Source organism: Vicugna pacos, chromosome 6, assembly GCF_048564905.1.
Source record: "Vicugna pacos chromosome 6, VicPac4, whole genome shotgun sequence".
In the NCBI taxonomy this organism is placed as follows: Eukaryota; Metazoa; Chordata; class Mammalia; order Artiodactyla; family Camelidae; genus Vicugna; species Vicugna pacos.
In genome coordinates this window covers 95,495,426-95,507,768 of record NC_132992.1, presented here as the reverse complement: position 1 = coordinate 95,507,768, position 12,343 = coordinate 95,495,426, and the positions used below count along the sequence as shown (strand labels likewise).

At 59.1% G+C, this 12,343-nt stretch overlaps 2 protein-coding genes, 1 long non-coding RNA gene and 1 gene segment (V, D, J or C); 3 read left to right on the top strand and 1 right to left on the bottom strand.

Moving 5' to 3' along the window:
• Window positions 1-4,127, top strand: part of LOC102538064 (immunoglobulin gamma-1 heavy chain) — a 235,425-nt gene extending 231,298 nt beyond the window's left edge. The window contains exons 4-6 of the mRNA XM_072963908.1: window positions 3,022-3,128; window positions 3,251-3,580; window positions 3,664-4,127. Coding sequence (XP_072820009.1) covers window positions 3,022-3,128; window positions 3,251-3,580; window positions 3,664-3,992 — 766 coding nt within the window. The 3' untranslated portion in view covers window positions 3,993-4,127. The remainder of the gene's footprint in view (window positions 1-3,021; window positions 3,129-3,250; window positions 3,581-3,663) is intronic.
• The window catches only part of LOC102541206 (immunoglobulin alpha-2 heavy chain-like), a 206,450-nt gene that overhangs the window by 132,682 nt on the left and 61,425 nt on the right, over window positions 1-12,343 (top strand).
• Window positions 1-12,343, top strand: part of LOC116279899 (immunoglobulin gamma-1 heavy chain-like) — a 165,011-nt gene that overhangs the window by 120,581 nt on the left and 32,087 nt on the right. The gene's annotated exons all lie outside the window — the stretch shown is intronic.
• Window positions 7,183-10,505, bottom strand: LOC140697058 (uncharacterized). Its single transcript, XR_012073875.1, has 6 exons — window positions 10,415-10,505; window positions 9,905-10,002; window positions 9,472-9,659; window positions 8,843-8,970; window positions 8,596-8,655; window positions 7,183-7,783 (listed from the first exon to the last, which is right to left on the bottom strand). It is a non-coding gene; the product is annotated as an uncharacterized lncRNA (long non-coding RNA).

Here is a 12,343-nt window from a genome sequence, read left to right as displayed (position 1 = left end):
GCAGCCCCAGGGGCTCCAGGGCACAGGTTCAGCTTCTGCATGGGAGCAGATGGCTGGGAGGTCAGGGAGCAGCCCCAGGGGTTCCAGGGAGCAGGATGAGCTTATGCAAGTGAGCAGAGGCCTGCGAGGGCATGGGGCAGCCCCAAGGGGCTCCAGGGCACAGGTTGAGCTTCTGCATGGGAGCAGATGCCTGGGAGGGTAGGGGGCAGCCCCAGGGTTTCCAGGGAGCTGGTTGGGCTTATGTAGGTGATCAGGGGTCAGAGAGGGCAAGGAGCAGCATCCAGGGATCCAGGGAGCAGGTTTAGCTAGGGCAGGTCAGCAGAGGGCTAGGAGGGCAAGGGACAGCCCCAGGTGCTCCAAGGAGCAGGTTGAGCTTCTCCATGGGAGCAGAGGGTTGCAAGATCAGGGGGCAGCCCAGGGGGACTCCAGGGAGCAGGTGGAGCTCTTGCGGGTCAGCAGATGGCTGGGAGGGCAGGGGGCAGCCCCAGGGGCTCCAGGGCACAGGTTGAGCTTCTGCAGGGGAGCAGAGGGCTGGGAGGTCAGGGAGCAGCCCCAGGGGTTCCAGGGAGCAGGTTGAGCTTCTGCATGGGAGCAGATGCCTGGGAGGGTAGGGGGCAGCCCCAGGGTTTCCAGGGAGCTGGTTGGGCTTATGTAGGTGATCAGGGGGCAGAGAGGGCAAGGAGCAGCCTCCACGGATCCAGAGAGCAGGTTTAGCTAGGGCAGGTCAGCAGAGGGCTGGGAGGGCAAGGGACAGCCTTAGGGGCTCCAAGGAGCATGTAGAGCACGTGTGGGTGAACAGAGGGCTGGGCGGTCAGGGGGAAGCCCCAGGGGCTCCAGGGCACAGGTTGAGCTTCTGCAGGGGAGCAGAGGGCTGGGAGGGCAGGGGGCAGCCCCAGGGGTTCCAAGGAATAAGTTGAGCTTGTACAGATGAGCGGAGGGCTACGAGGGCAGAGGGCAGCCCTGAGGGGCTCCAGGGAGCAGTTTGAGCTTGTGCAGGACAGCAGAGGGCTGGGAGGGCAGGGGGCAGCCCTGAGGGACTCCAGGGAGGAGGTTGAGCTTGTGCAGGATAGCAGAGGCCTAGGAGGGCAGGAGGAAAGCCCCAGGGGCTCCAGGGAGCAATCAGAGTTATGACCTGTAGGCTGCGGGCAGGCAGGTACAGGACTGCCCTGAGGAGATCCAAGGAGCTGGTAGAGCTTGTATTGCTAAACAGGCGGCTAGGAGTGCAGGGGGCAGCCTAACTGGCTCCAGGAATAAAGTAAAGCTTGTGCAAGTAGCAGAGGGCTGGGAAGGCAGGGAGCAGCCCCAGGGGCTCCAGGGAGCAGGTTGAGCTTCTGCAGGGGAGCAGAGGCCTAGGAGGGCAGGGGGCAGCCCCAGAGGTTCCAGGGAGCAATCAGAGCTATCACCTGTAGGCTGGGGGCAGGCAGATACAGGACTCTGCCCTGAGGAATTCCAAGAAGCTAGTAGAGCTTGTATTGGTGAACAGGGGGATGGAAGGGCAGTAGGCAGCTTAAAGTAGTCAAGGAAGCCAGTTGTAATTGTGAGAATGAGCAAAGGGTCCGCATGACAGCGGGACTCCCCTGTAACTAGTGGATTAATGCCCGGACCTAAGGTACAACCACATGAGGAGCTGAGCCAGGGTGACGGCTGTGGGGATGCTCACAGGGGCCACGGATGCTCCTGGGACAAGAGTCTCAGAGGCTGCTAGTGAGCAGGGGGCTGAGGTCAGAGGACAGGGATCTGGGAACCACGAGCTGGGGTGGGGTCAGGGGCCCCGGTTGGAGGGGGAAGTGAGCTGAGGGTCTCCAGCTGGAGGACCAGAAGAGGGACTGGAGCTCTCCGAGGCACAGACTCGGCAGCCTGGCTGAGGCCACAGGGATGAAAGGGGAGGGGCCAAGGAGGAGACCTGCAGGGATAGGGTCCAAGGGGGCCAGGGTCCATAGGGGCCATGGGCCAGGGCCCAGGTGCTCTGACTGCAGAGCTGACCCAGAAGACACGGGCCCGGAGGACAAAGAACAGGACAGGCAAGGGGCCACAAGCAGGCTTCTGTGTGGTGGAGGCCCACCAAGCCAAGGAGAGGCCTGCTCACCTAGGGCAGGGCCGGGCTAGGGCAGCAGGACGGTGAGCTCAGGGGACCAGCGGATGCTGCCCGGGAGCACGCAGCACTGGTAAGGACTCAGACACAGGGCTGAGTCAGGCCAGGCACCTGCAGGAGGTTAGGGACCTGGGGGGCTGTCACCCAGGTGATCACCCAGCTCTGACCCACAGCTGCAGAGGCACAAGGCCCCAGGTGGTGAGGGCCCTGCCGGCCAGCTGGTTTGCAGACATTCTGGAAGCACATGGGCGCTGGGCTCAGGGGTGCCCAGAACTGGGCTCGTGACACCCTGCCCGGACCCTCCCAGGGGTGAAGCCCTGGTGGTCACACGGCCTACATTCTTGCAGCCTCCACCAAGGCCCCATCGGTCTATCCTCTGACTGCTTGATGCGGGGACACGCCTGGCTCCACAGTGGCCTTCGGCTGCCTGGTCTGGGGCTACATCCCTGAGCCGGTGAGGTGACTTGGAACTCAGGTGCCGTGTCCAACGGCATCCACACCTTCCCATCTATTCTCATGTCCTTGGGGCTCTACTCCCTCAGCAGCTTGGTAACCATGCCCGCCAGCAGCTCAACTGGCAAGACCTTCATCTGCAACATAGCCCACCTGGCCAGCAGCACCAAGGTGGACAAGCGTGTGGATAAGTGGACAGGCCTCAGGGAGGGCGTCCACTCCCAGACAGGACCGAGGTCAGCCTTCCTCCCGGCTCGAACCACATGCCAGTATGGCGACCTCTGTCCAGGGTATCAGAGGAGGAGCGGTCTCCTCGCCTGGAGGCCTCCCAGGCTATGGGAGGGGACCTCTGGGTGTTTCTATCAGGTCCAAGGTGGGCACAGGCTGCACAACGCTACCGCACATAGCTGGTGCTGGACCTGCCAAAATCCGTCCCTGCCCTATGCCCGCCCCAACAGACCTGCCCCCTCACCCAGAAACCTCCTGTCTGCTTTCTTTGCAGAACCCAAGACACCAAAACCACAACCACAACCACAACCACAACCCAATCCTACAACAGAATCCAAGTGTCCCAAATGTCCAGGTGAGTAAGACAAGCCAACCACCTTTTCAAGGGGGTGGCCACAGCCCTGGTATGCTGGGAATACATATGCCCTGGACAACGCTGGCCCAGGTGCTAACTGCCCACCTTGTCTTCCCTGCCAGCCCCTGAGCTCCTGGGAGGGCCCTCAGTCTTCATCTTCCCCCCGAAACCCAAGGACGTCCTCTCCATTTCTGGGAGGCCCGAGGTCACGTGCGTTGTGGTAGACGTGGGCCAGGAAGACCCCGAGGTCAGTTTCAACTGGTACATTGATGGCGCTGAGGTGCGAACGGCCAACACGAGGCCAAAAGAGGAACAGTTCAACAGCACGTACCGCGTGGTCAGCGTCCTGCCCATCCAGCACCAGGACTGGCTGACGGGGAAGGAATTCAAGTGCAAGGTCAACAACAAAGCTCTCCCGGCCCCCATCGAGAAGACCATCTCCAAGGCCAAAGGTGGGACGGACAACGGGCGCGGGAGGGTCCTGTGGGTCTGCTTGGAGCTACCATCATGCTCACAGACACACCTGTCCCCCCAGGGCAGACCCGGGAGCCGCAGGTGTACACCCTGGCCCCACACCGGGAAGAGCTGGCCAAGGACACCGTGAGCGTAACATGCCTGGTCAAAGGCTTCTACCCACCTGATATCAACGTTGAGTGGCAGAGGAATGGGCAGCCTGAGTCAGAGGGCACCTACGCCACCACGCCACCCCAGCTGGACAACGACGGGACCTACTTCCTCTACAGCAAGCTCTCGGTGGGAAAGAACACGTGGCAGCAGGGAGAAACCTTCACCTGTGTGGTGATGCACGAGGCCCTGCACAACCACTACACCCAGAAATCCATCACCCAGTCTTCGGGTAAATGAGCCTCACCCCGGCACCCCAGCGAACCCCCCTCCCCGAAGCTCCCAGGCTCCCGCGTGGAGGCCTGAGCCCCACCCCTGTGTACATACCTCACAGGCCAGCATGAAATAAAACACCCAGGGCCTCCCTGGGGCCCTGCAGCAATGTCATGGTTCTTTCCGAGCAGAGCTCCGGCGCCCGCCGGGCCTGCGGGAGGCGGGGGCAGCCCAGGCTCTGAGGACAACCTTGGTGCCATCAGGGGACTGGGGATGACCAGAGGCAAGGGATGGGGTCTGCCAGAGGCAGCAGCTCCCTAGGGTCCAGTGTCGAGCCAGCACCTGCTCAGGCTGGAGTGTGCAGAGGACACTGGTAGAGCCTCCCAGGGACCCTCACGGAAATGAATACATAGTTCTTCCCACCTCTGTCCAAGCCCAACTGTGGGACAGTGGCAGGTCCTTATCCCCGCAGTTCCCGACCCCGGGGCCTCAAAGGCCCACGTGCTGACACCCTGTCAACATGGGATCCACGCCAGGCCAGCAATGGGGGCACAGGCCTCCTGCTCGCAGGACGCACGGGGATCAGGCCCCACATTCCCGCAGGCAAGGTTCTCGGGCCAGAACGGTACACTCGAGGGGACATTCACCTAGACCCATAGGAAACAAGCCTTCTCATGGAGCACAACAGCCTGCACACCCCTCGTCCTCCTGCATACTCACGCACACTCATTTCCTGTGCAACTGCACAAAGCGCTGAACCACAAAAGTGCACACAGGCCAGCCTTGCTCACTGGGTCCTCAACGGGGTACCCGCCCGGGGCCAGACCGGAGCCTGCAGCCGGGTCTCATGAACCCTCTGTGGACAACAGCTTGGTCCCCACTCCTCAAAGCCCCAGCAGCACAGACCACACTCTGACCACACTGGTCAGCTCAGACCCCCACCCCTCCTCTCCCCAGAACACCTGCACCCCCTCCTCAACACACAGAGACCCAACACCCCACTGGTCCCTAGCACGCCGACCCCACCCCCTTGGGCACACAAGGACACCCCAAGGTTGCCTCCGCCCTTCCCTGCAGTAGGACCCACCACAGCCCTGCTCTGCAGACCCTGCCTTCTAGGCCTGGCCTCCAGTGGGAGGGAAGGCAGGGGTCAGGGCACCCTCCCCACAGAGGACCCCATGAAAGGCACAGCAGAGGAGAGGATAGGGGCCCCCACTGACCAGGCCGAGATCTGGGCCCAAGGAGTCCGGCCAAGACTGAGGCCCAAGCTGGAGGAATGGGGGACACGAGGTCGCTGCCCAGGGACTGACCTAAGGGAACCATTGATCCAGCCCCCCAGGGGGATCCTAGTGCCCCACCCGCCCTGTCACAGAGGGACCCACCCCAGGCGCCACTGACCCTGCCCTGGCACGTGACGGGCAGCCACAGAGCTGAACACCCCCTCCCTGTCCAGAGCCACTCCTGGAGGAGGAGAGCTGTGCCGAGGCCCAGAGCGGGGAGCTGGACGGGCTGTGGACCACCATCTCCATATTCATCACCCTCTTCCTGCTCAGCGTGTGCTACAGCGCCACAGTGACCCTCTTCAAGGTGGGCGGGCCAGGCCAGCGGTGCCTGCTGTCCCCACACGGTGCCCGCACAGTCCGCCTTCCCTATCCACTCCCTGTCCCTCCATGTCCCTCCCTGTCCCCTTCCTGTCCCCTCACAGTCCCGTCACTGTCTCCTCACTCTCCCCTCTTGTCCTCTCTGTCCACTGTCTGTCCTCCTCTGTCTCTCCAGTCCATTCTATTCTCTCACTGTCCCTCTATGTCCTGGTCGGGACCTCGCTGTCCGCGGCTGTGCCCATGTAGTCCTCGCGCCACCCCACCTGAGCACACTTGCGGCCGGCAGTCCCAGGGCTGGGAGGCCAGGTCCTTGGGGGAAGCTGGCATGGGGGCCCCGGCTGTGCTCACACCCGCCGTCCCTGCAGGTGAAGTGGATCTTCTCCTCGGTGTTGGAGCTGAAGCAGACGATCGTCCCAGACTACAGAAACATGATCGGGCAGGGGGCCTAGCGTGTCCTCTGGGGGTGTCCACGGCCACCACAGGCCCCAGAGGTACCCCGTTCATCACTCCGAGCTGCTCAGCCACTACTCCGCCCGCTGCCCTGCCAGTTCTGAGCTCTCGGCCATGCTCACCCGCACCTCCATCCTCCGACTTAAAGGCAACCACTGACCACACCCTGCACATTGCTCACGTTCAGGGGCCAGGTGGGCAGCAGGTGCTACCACCAACCTGAGCTTAGGGGTCTGCCTGTCCTCACCGGGAGTGCCCGGGGCACCCTCAGGTTCCCTTGGATGAGCAGGAGGCTGGCATCCCGGGGCAGTGGGCAGGGATAGCTCTGTGGACACCATCAGATTGGTCATCAAGCAGGGTCCCCAAGGGGAGGTGCCTGTGTCAGATCCTTGGTGGGAACATATGCAGCCCTGGCCAACGTCTCGCAGCAGGGAAGCTTCTGGATGTGCCACCAACGGTCAGCCAAGTACTCAGCTCTGAGAAGGGCCTGGGCCCATGGCCCCTACAGGAGCCAGGCCTGCCAGGAACGGCAGTGAGGTCTCCCCACTCCAGCTTCCCAGAGACGGAACTGGTGACCGGGTCCCCCAGGGGCAGGACACAGCCTCGCTGGACACAGCAAGAGGGACACTGGCACAACAGGGCAGTGGCCGCAGCCAGCCTGTCCCTTGGCCAGCGGCCTGAGTCACCTTCAGCAGGAGCTCCCCTGCACCGGGGGGTGGGGTGAGAGGCGACCCCGGGAGGAGGGAGCCCGACACCCCGGCGTCCCGGCCCGAGACCCCTGGGCCTCTCCTGTCTTGTCCCTGGATGGGGAGGGGCAGGCCCCACTGCCGGGTGGTGGCGGGGGAGAGGGGGCGCGCTACAGCCAGAGGTCACGCCAGGCCTGGCTTGGGGAGCTGTGCATCCTTTCTAAACGTCTGGAGCCCATGAACTTTCTGCGCTGTTTCTCTTTGGTTTGGGTTTTTGTTGCGAGACTCTGGCTTCTCATATTTTCGGTTCTCTAGACAATAAAGCATCCTTTACCATTCCATAGCTCCCTGGCAGTCGCTCTGTGTTGCGGCCCCTCCCCTGGGGACTCCACAGCCTGGCCGCCCGCCACACCCTCCCAGCCCCAGGCCTCAGCTCTCCCCCCACCACACCCATCCCTGGGGTTCCCTGGGGGCGCGGAGTCAGCAGCAAGTCCCAGGGGTCGGACGCCTGGTCAGCACGGCTGCTGTAACACGCACCGCAGTCGGGTTGGAACCACAGAAATGATTGTCTCCCGTCCTGGAGCAGCACGTCCCAGCTCGAGGAGCGTGAAGGCCACTGTGCCCACCGGCTGCCAAGGCTGCAGGGACGCAGTCAGGACTCGGTCCTCCGGGGAGGCCAGACCCTGAGCTCCAGGCCCTCCTGGTGGCTCCATCTCAAAGGAACAGTCTCAGGTCCCGGGCTGTAGGAGACACAGCACTCCCCAGAGGGCAGACACAGGATCCACAGCTGTCTGCCCTTCGCAGGAAATGCTCCAGGAAACGGAGGCCAGTGCCTGGTCAGGGCTGGCTCTGCTGGGCGGTCCAGGCCAGCGCTACAGGAGAGCTCAGTCATCCACGGGACGCGGCCCTGGGCGGCTGGACATTGTCCAAGTGTCTGTGTGAGCCTTTCAGTGTGTCAGGGAAGAGGGGGCGAAATCAACGTGCCGAGTCTGTGCCTCCACGGCCCCAGGGGAGGCCAGCAGGACAGGCTCCTGGAGGGGAGCTGGGACCAGCACTGAGTGGAAAGGGCCATTCCAGCTTCCTGTGGGCACAGACAGACAGACAGCCAGAGGAAGACAGAGAACTTCATGCAGGAAAGGGACAGCTCGCTCCAGTGGGCTCTGCACCAGAGACGGTGAGGCCATGGGGCGGGCAGCCGGGTCCAGGGGCATCGCCGGCCCTCAGGGACCCTGCCAGGCGTGAGGACACTGGGCACCCTCTGCCTCCAGGGTGCTCCGGAAGCCATCCTGGGGGTCTCCCCCACTCGCCATTTCCCTCACACGGAACACCTAACCAACAAGCTGAACCTGCCTATGGTCCCTGCAGCATGCCCAGCCCCAGGCCCTGCCCCTCACCTCCATCCCCTGGAGCCCGGATCTGCCTCCAGCCACACATTCCCACGGGGACACCAGGACGCTCGATGCCGGGCTGGCCCCGCGGGTCCTTGAGGAGCACCAGTCCCAGAACAGCTGCCCCCCACCAGGCCTGAGGGCCCCGTCCTGACCCCGGGGCAACACCAGGCCACAGCGCGTCCCCCATGCACAGCCCCTCCTGGGACCCTGGAAGCGAAGTGGCCGACGCCTTCCCTTGAGCCCCTGTGTCAGCACCGGTGCGAGCCTGAGCTCAGCTTTCTGCTGCTCCTGACCCCTAGGGGCGCTGCCCCGGGCAATAGCTCCGACACACTCCTGTCAGTGTCTCACCTATCCGACCCGCACCCCCATCCACATCTTACACACACACACACACACACACACACACCCTGGGCTGCCACCCCACTGCGCTCCTGGGCCCCCACCAGGTCCCCCCTCCTCCCGCACTCCAAGGGGAACGCCTGCCGGTCTGAGCTTTGAAAACCTGGATTGCTGTCCGTGTGTGGTGTCCGTGGATGTGGAGAAAAGAAACCCTTGTGCGCTGCTGGTGAGAACATAAGATGGCATTACCGTTGTGCAAAACGGTTTGGAAGCCCCTCAAAGACATTTCAGAAACAACTACCACACTTGCAGCAATCTCACTGCTGACAATAAACCCGAGCGAACATACAACAGGTCTTAAAGAGGCACTTGAACACCCACTTCACAGCAACTCCGTTGACAAGACCTACCACGAGGCACGAACTCGAGTGTCCTTCCGGGGATGGACAGATGAGCACGATGTGGGCTGAGCGTACAATGGAACAGTACTGCCCCGAGAAAGAAGAACACTCTGACGTGTGTGACAGCACGGGGGCACCTGGAGGACATCGGAACGCGTACCGTGAGCCGCGGGCAAGACGGTGAATCGTGTGCGATTCCACTCGGGTGAGCGATTAGGAGTGGCCGCATTCACAGAAGGAGAAAACACAGAAGTGGTTGCAGCCGGGGGAGAACGGGGGGTTGTTGTTTACGGGCATAGGGTTTCACACGTAAAGATGGGAAGAGTTATGGAGACACGGGCGGTCGTGACTGCACTTTATGAATGCATTTGCTGTCCCCAAAACCCGGAGAAAGGCTTAACATGGTACACTTTCTTGGGGGCAAGTCCTATTCTTTTAAACGGGAGAAATCTAACCCGTTAAATAAAATCTGAAAGCCTTCAGGAAGACCTGGAGCCCGTGTCTCTCCCTGTGGAAGAAACCGGTGGCAGCAGGAGAAATCTAACCCGTTAAATAAAATCTGAAAGCCTTCAGGAAGACCTGGGGCCCGTGTCTCTCCCTGTGGAAGAAACCGGTGGCAGCAGGATGGAGCTGCACACCTGCCTGGCCCAGGGCTGGACCCCTGCGGAGGCCGGCGGGCGCCGGAGGAGCAGCTTCTCCACACTGACGGCGTGAGGGTGCCGGTCAGTGACAACGTGCACGGCTGTAGCAGAGCCCCCCAGCCAAGGGACTGCTCCTTCAGTTTGCTCTCCAACAGGTGTAAACTTCTCTTCTGGACAACCCTAACCTAGAGACACACGAAGGGAAGGGAACGCTAAGAAAGCTGCTCACGGCTTAGCTAACCTGACGTAGAACAAGAACAGCACAACCCACTGCTTGTCGGCCACCGTGCACCACGTTAAGCTTCCCGATTAAAAGGCAGCAATACACTTTGTGTTTCCACCTAATGCAGGGGAATTACCTCAGATGTAATATAAAAATGCCAACCCTCCTCCAAGAAAGGCTTCAACTCCCATTGCCCACCTTACGTACCTTCGGCTGATGTTCACGTCTCGTGTTGATGAATAACCTCCGCCTTGGGTGTCCTGCAGCTTATACGCTGAGGTATGTAGCATCACCTCTAACACGTCCTTTGTCACACGGTGGGGGGGGGGGTGGACGGAACAGGTTGGTTATGAGAGGAGGAGACGGAGACGGTGGAGTAGAAGGACACAGAGCACATTCACATTACATCTACATGTGGACCACGTCTCACTGGAGAAAAATGGAGACTGGCAGAGAGACTCCTGTACAGCCAAGGCGCTGAAGAAAGGTCCACGAGGAGTCACGTAGGGAGGGAAGAGAGGTACTCGGTTTGGAACGCAGCCTCGGGGAGGGGACCCGGGACAGGGGGACACGTCATGGGCACGCAGGTCTTCCCTGGGGAGTGGGCAGCTTGAGAGCGTTAGTAATATGAATGCTAACCAAGTTAGGGAAAAGGACACATGAAAACAGTTTGAACCTTTACAGGGACCTGGAAAATATAAAAAGAGAACCACTCACCAGAGGGGTACGATGGCTAAAACTTAAAACACTGGAAGGGGCGAACAGGGCACTAGGTGGCACCGGAGACCCCACGCGACCTGGAAGACAGAACCATGGGAATTACCCAGTCAGAACTACAAAAGGAAAAACAACTTTTTTAACACTGAGAGCAGTTGACGGAATCTATGGAACGACATCAACTGTCCTAACTTCGGCATGATCGGGGTCCCAGAAGCAGAAGGGAGAGAGAGAGAAGTTGAAAATGTACTTAGTGAAATTATGGCAAAAACTCACCAACCATGAAGAAAGAGAGACATTTCCAGGCGTAGGAATCACACAGTCCCAAACAAACACAACCCAGAGAGACCCACACCAAGACACGTCACAATTAAGTTGGCAAAAGTTAAGGATAAAGAGAGGATTCTGAAGACAGAAAGAGAACATTAAAGAGTCACATACAAGGAACCAACACAAAGTTATCAGTTGATTTTTCTGTAAACACCCTGCAGTCTGGACAAGAGAGTCATCCTACATTTCAAATGCTGCACGGAAAAAGTCTACAAAGTAGGAGACACTACCCAAAAAAATTTACCATTTAGAATTGAAGGAGAGATAAATGTAACAAAAGAGAAACAGAACACAGATAGACTGATAATATTAGTGGTTACCAGTGCACAGAGGGGAGGGGGAAGGGGCAACATAAGGACAGAGAAATAAGCAACACAACTACAATGTATAAAAAAAAAGCCTACCCAGATGTATTGTACAGCACAGGGAGTATAGTCAGTGCTTCTAATAACTTCAAGTGGAATGTACTCTCTAAAAGTATTCAATCACCATTTTGTATGTTGTCCACCCGAAACTAATATAACTTTCTCAGTGAAGTGTATTTAACTTAAATCTATGTATATACACAAATTCATATCAAAATAAGGAACCATCTTCAAATTCCACCCACCACACTTGGGATCAATCATGCTTCTCTGTGGGGCGTGACTCCAAGACATTGGGCCAAGAAGAGTACTCAGGTTACGAAGATGGACATGGCTCCTGCCCCGAGACACACGAGGTCTTGGGACGCTGGTCCAGGCTGCGTTCTTCCTCTGAAACTACCTTGCGTTCCACAGGGCCCATTTGCTGTCCATGAGGCCTTTTCCACGTCAGGCAATGGCTGAGCCATGTGTGTACCCAAGGCCTTCCAGGCCGCTGTCCGTGGTCCTGACGCGGACTAGCAGGCTGTTTCAGCTACTGTCCACGGTCCTGCTTCTGCTGCTCTGCACGGAGTAATGATATTTTTAGATTAAACAGACTTTGCCCTTTTAGGGTAGTTTCAGGCTAACAGAAAGTCCACAGAGCTCCATAAATTCCAGTGCCCCACACATACACCCAGTTTCACCTGTTGTGAATATCTTACTCCAGTGTGCTACATTTGTCAGAAGTGATGAACCAAGTTAATACATTATGATTAACTGAAGTCCATAGGCAACACCATGGCTCACTATTATCTGCACAATTCTATGAGTTTTGACAAATGCATGGTGTCATTTGCATCCAGAGGCCCCGAGGCTGCTGTCCATGGAACTGCCTTGATCAGGTACACTGTTCAGGCTGCTGCCCATCGGTCCACCATTTCAGCAACACACACTACAATTTCACTGCCTTGAAGACCCCCTGTACCTCACCGCCTCATTCCCCACCCCTCCCACACAAACTCCTGGCAGCCACTCGCCTTCTCATTGTCTCCATAGGTGAGCTCCTTCAAATACCGTGTAGTAGGAATCTCACAGTGAGCATAACCTTCTCCGGTTGGCCCCTTTCACTTAGCAATGCGCATTGTCATTTCCCCATGTCCTTTTGTGCCTCAATGGCTCATTTCTTCTTCGTTTTTAATGGTCGTTTCTTACTTTGGGGGACTATGGGAGGGTAATTAGTTTTCCTTCATGGAGA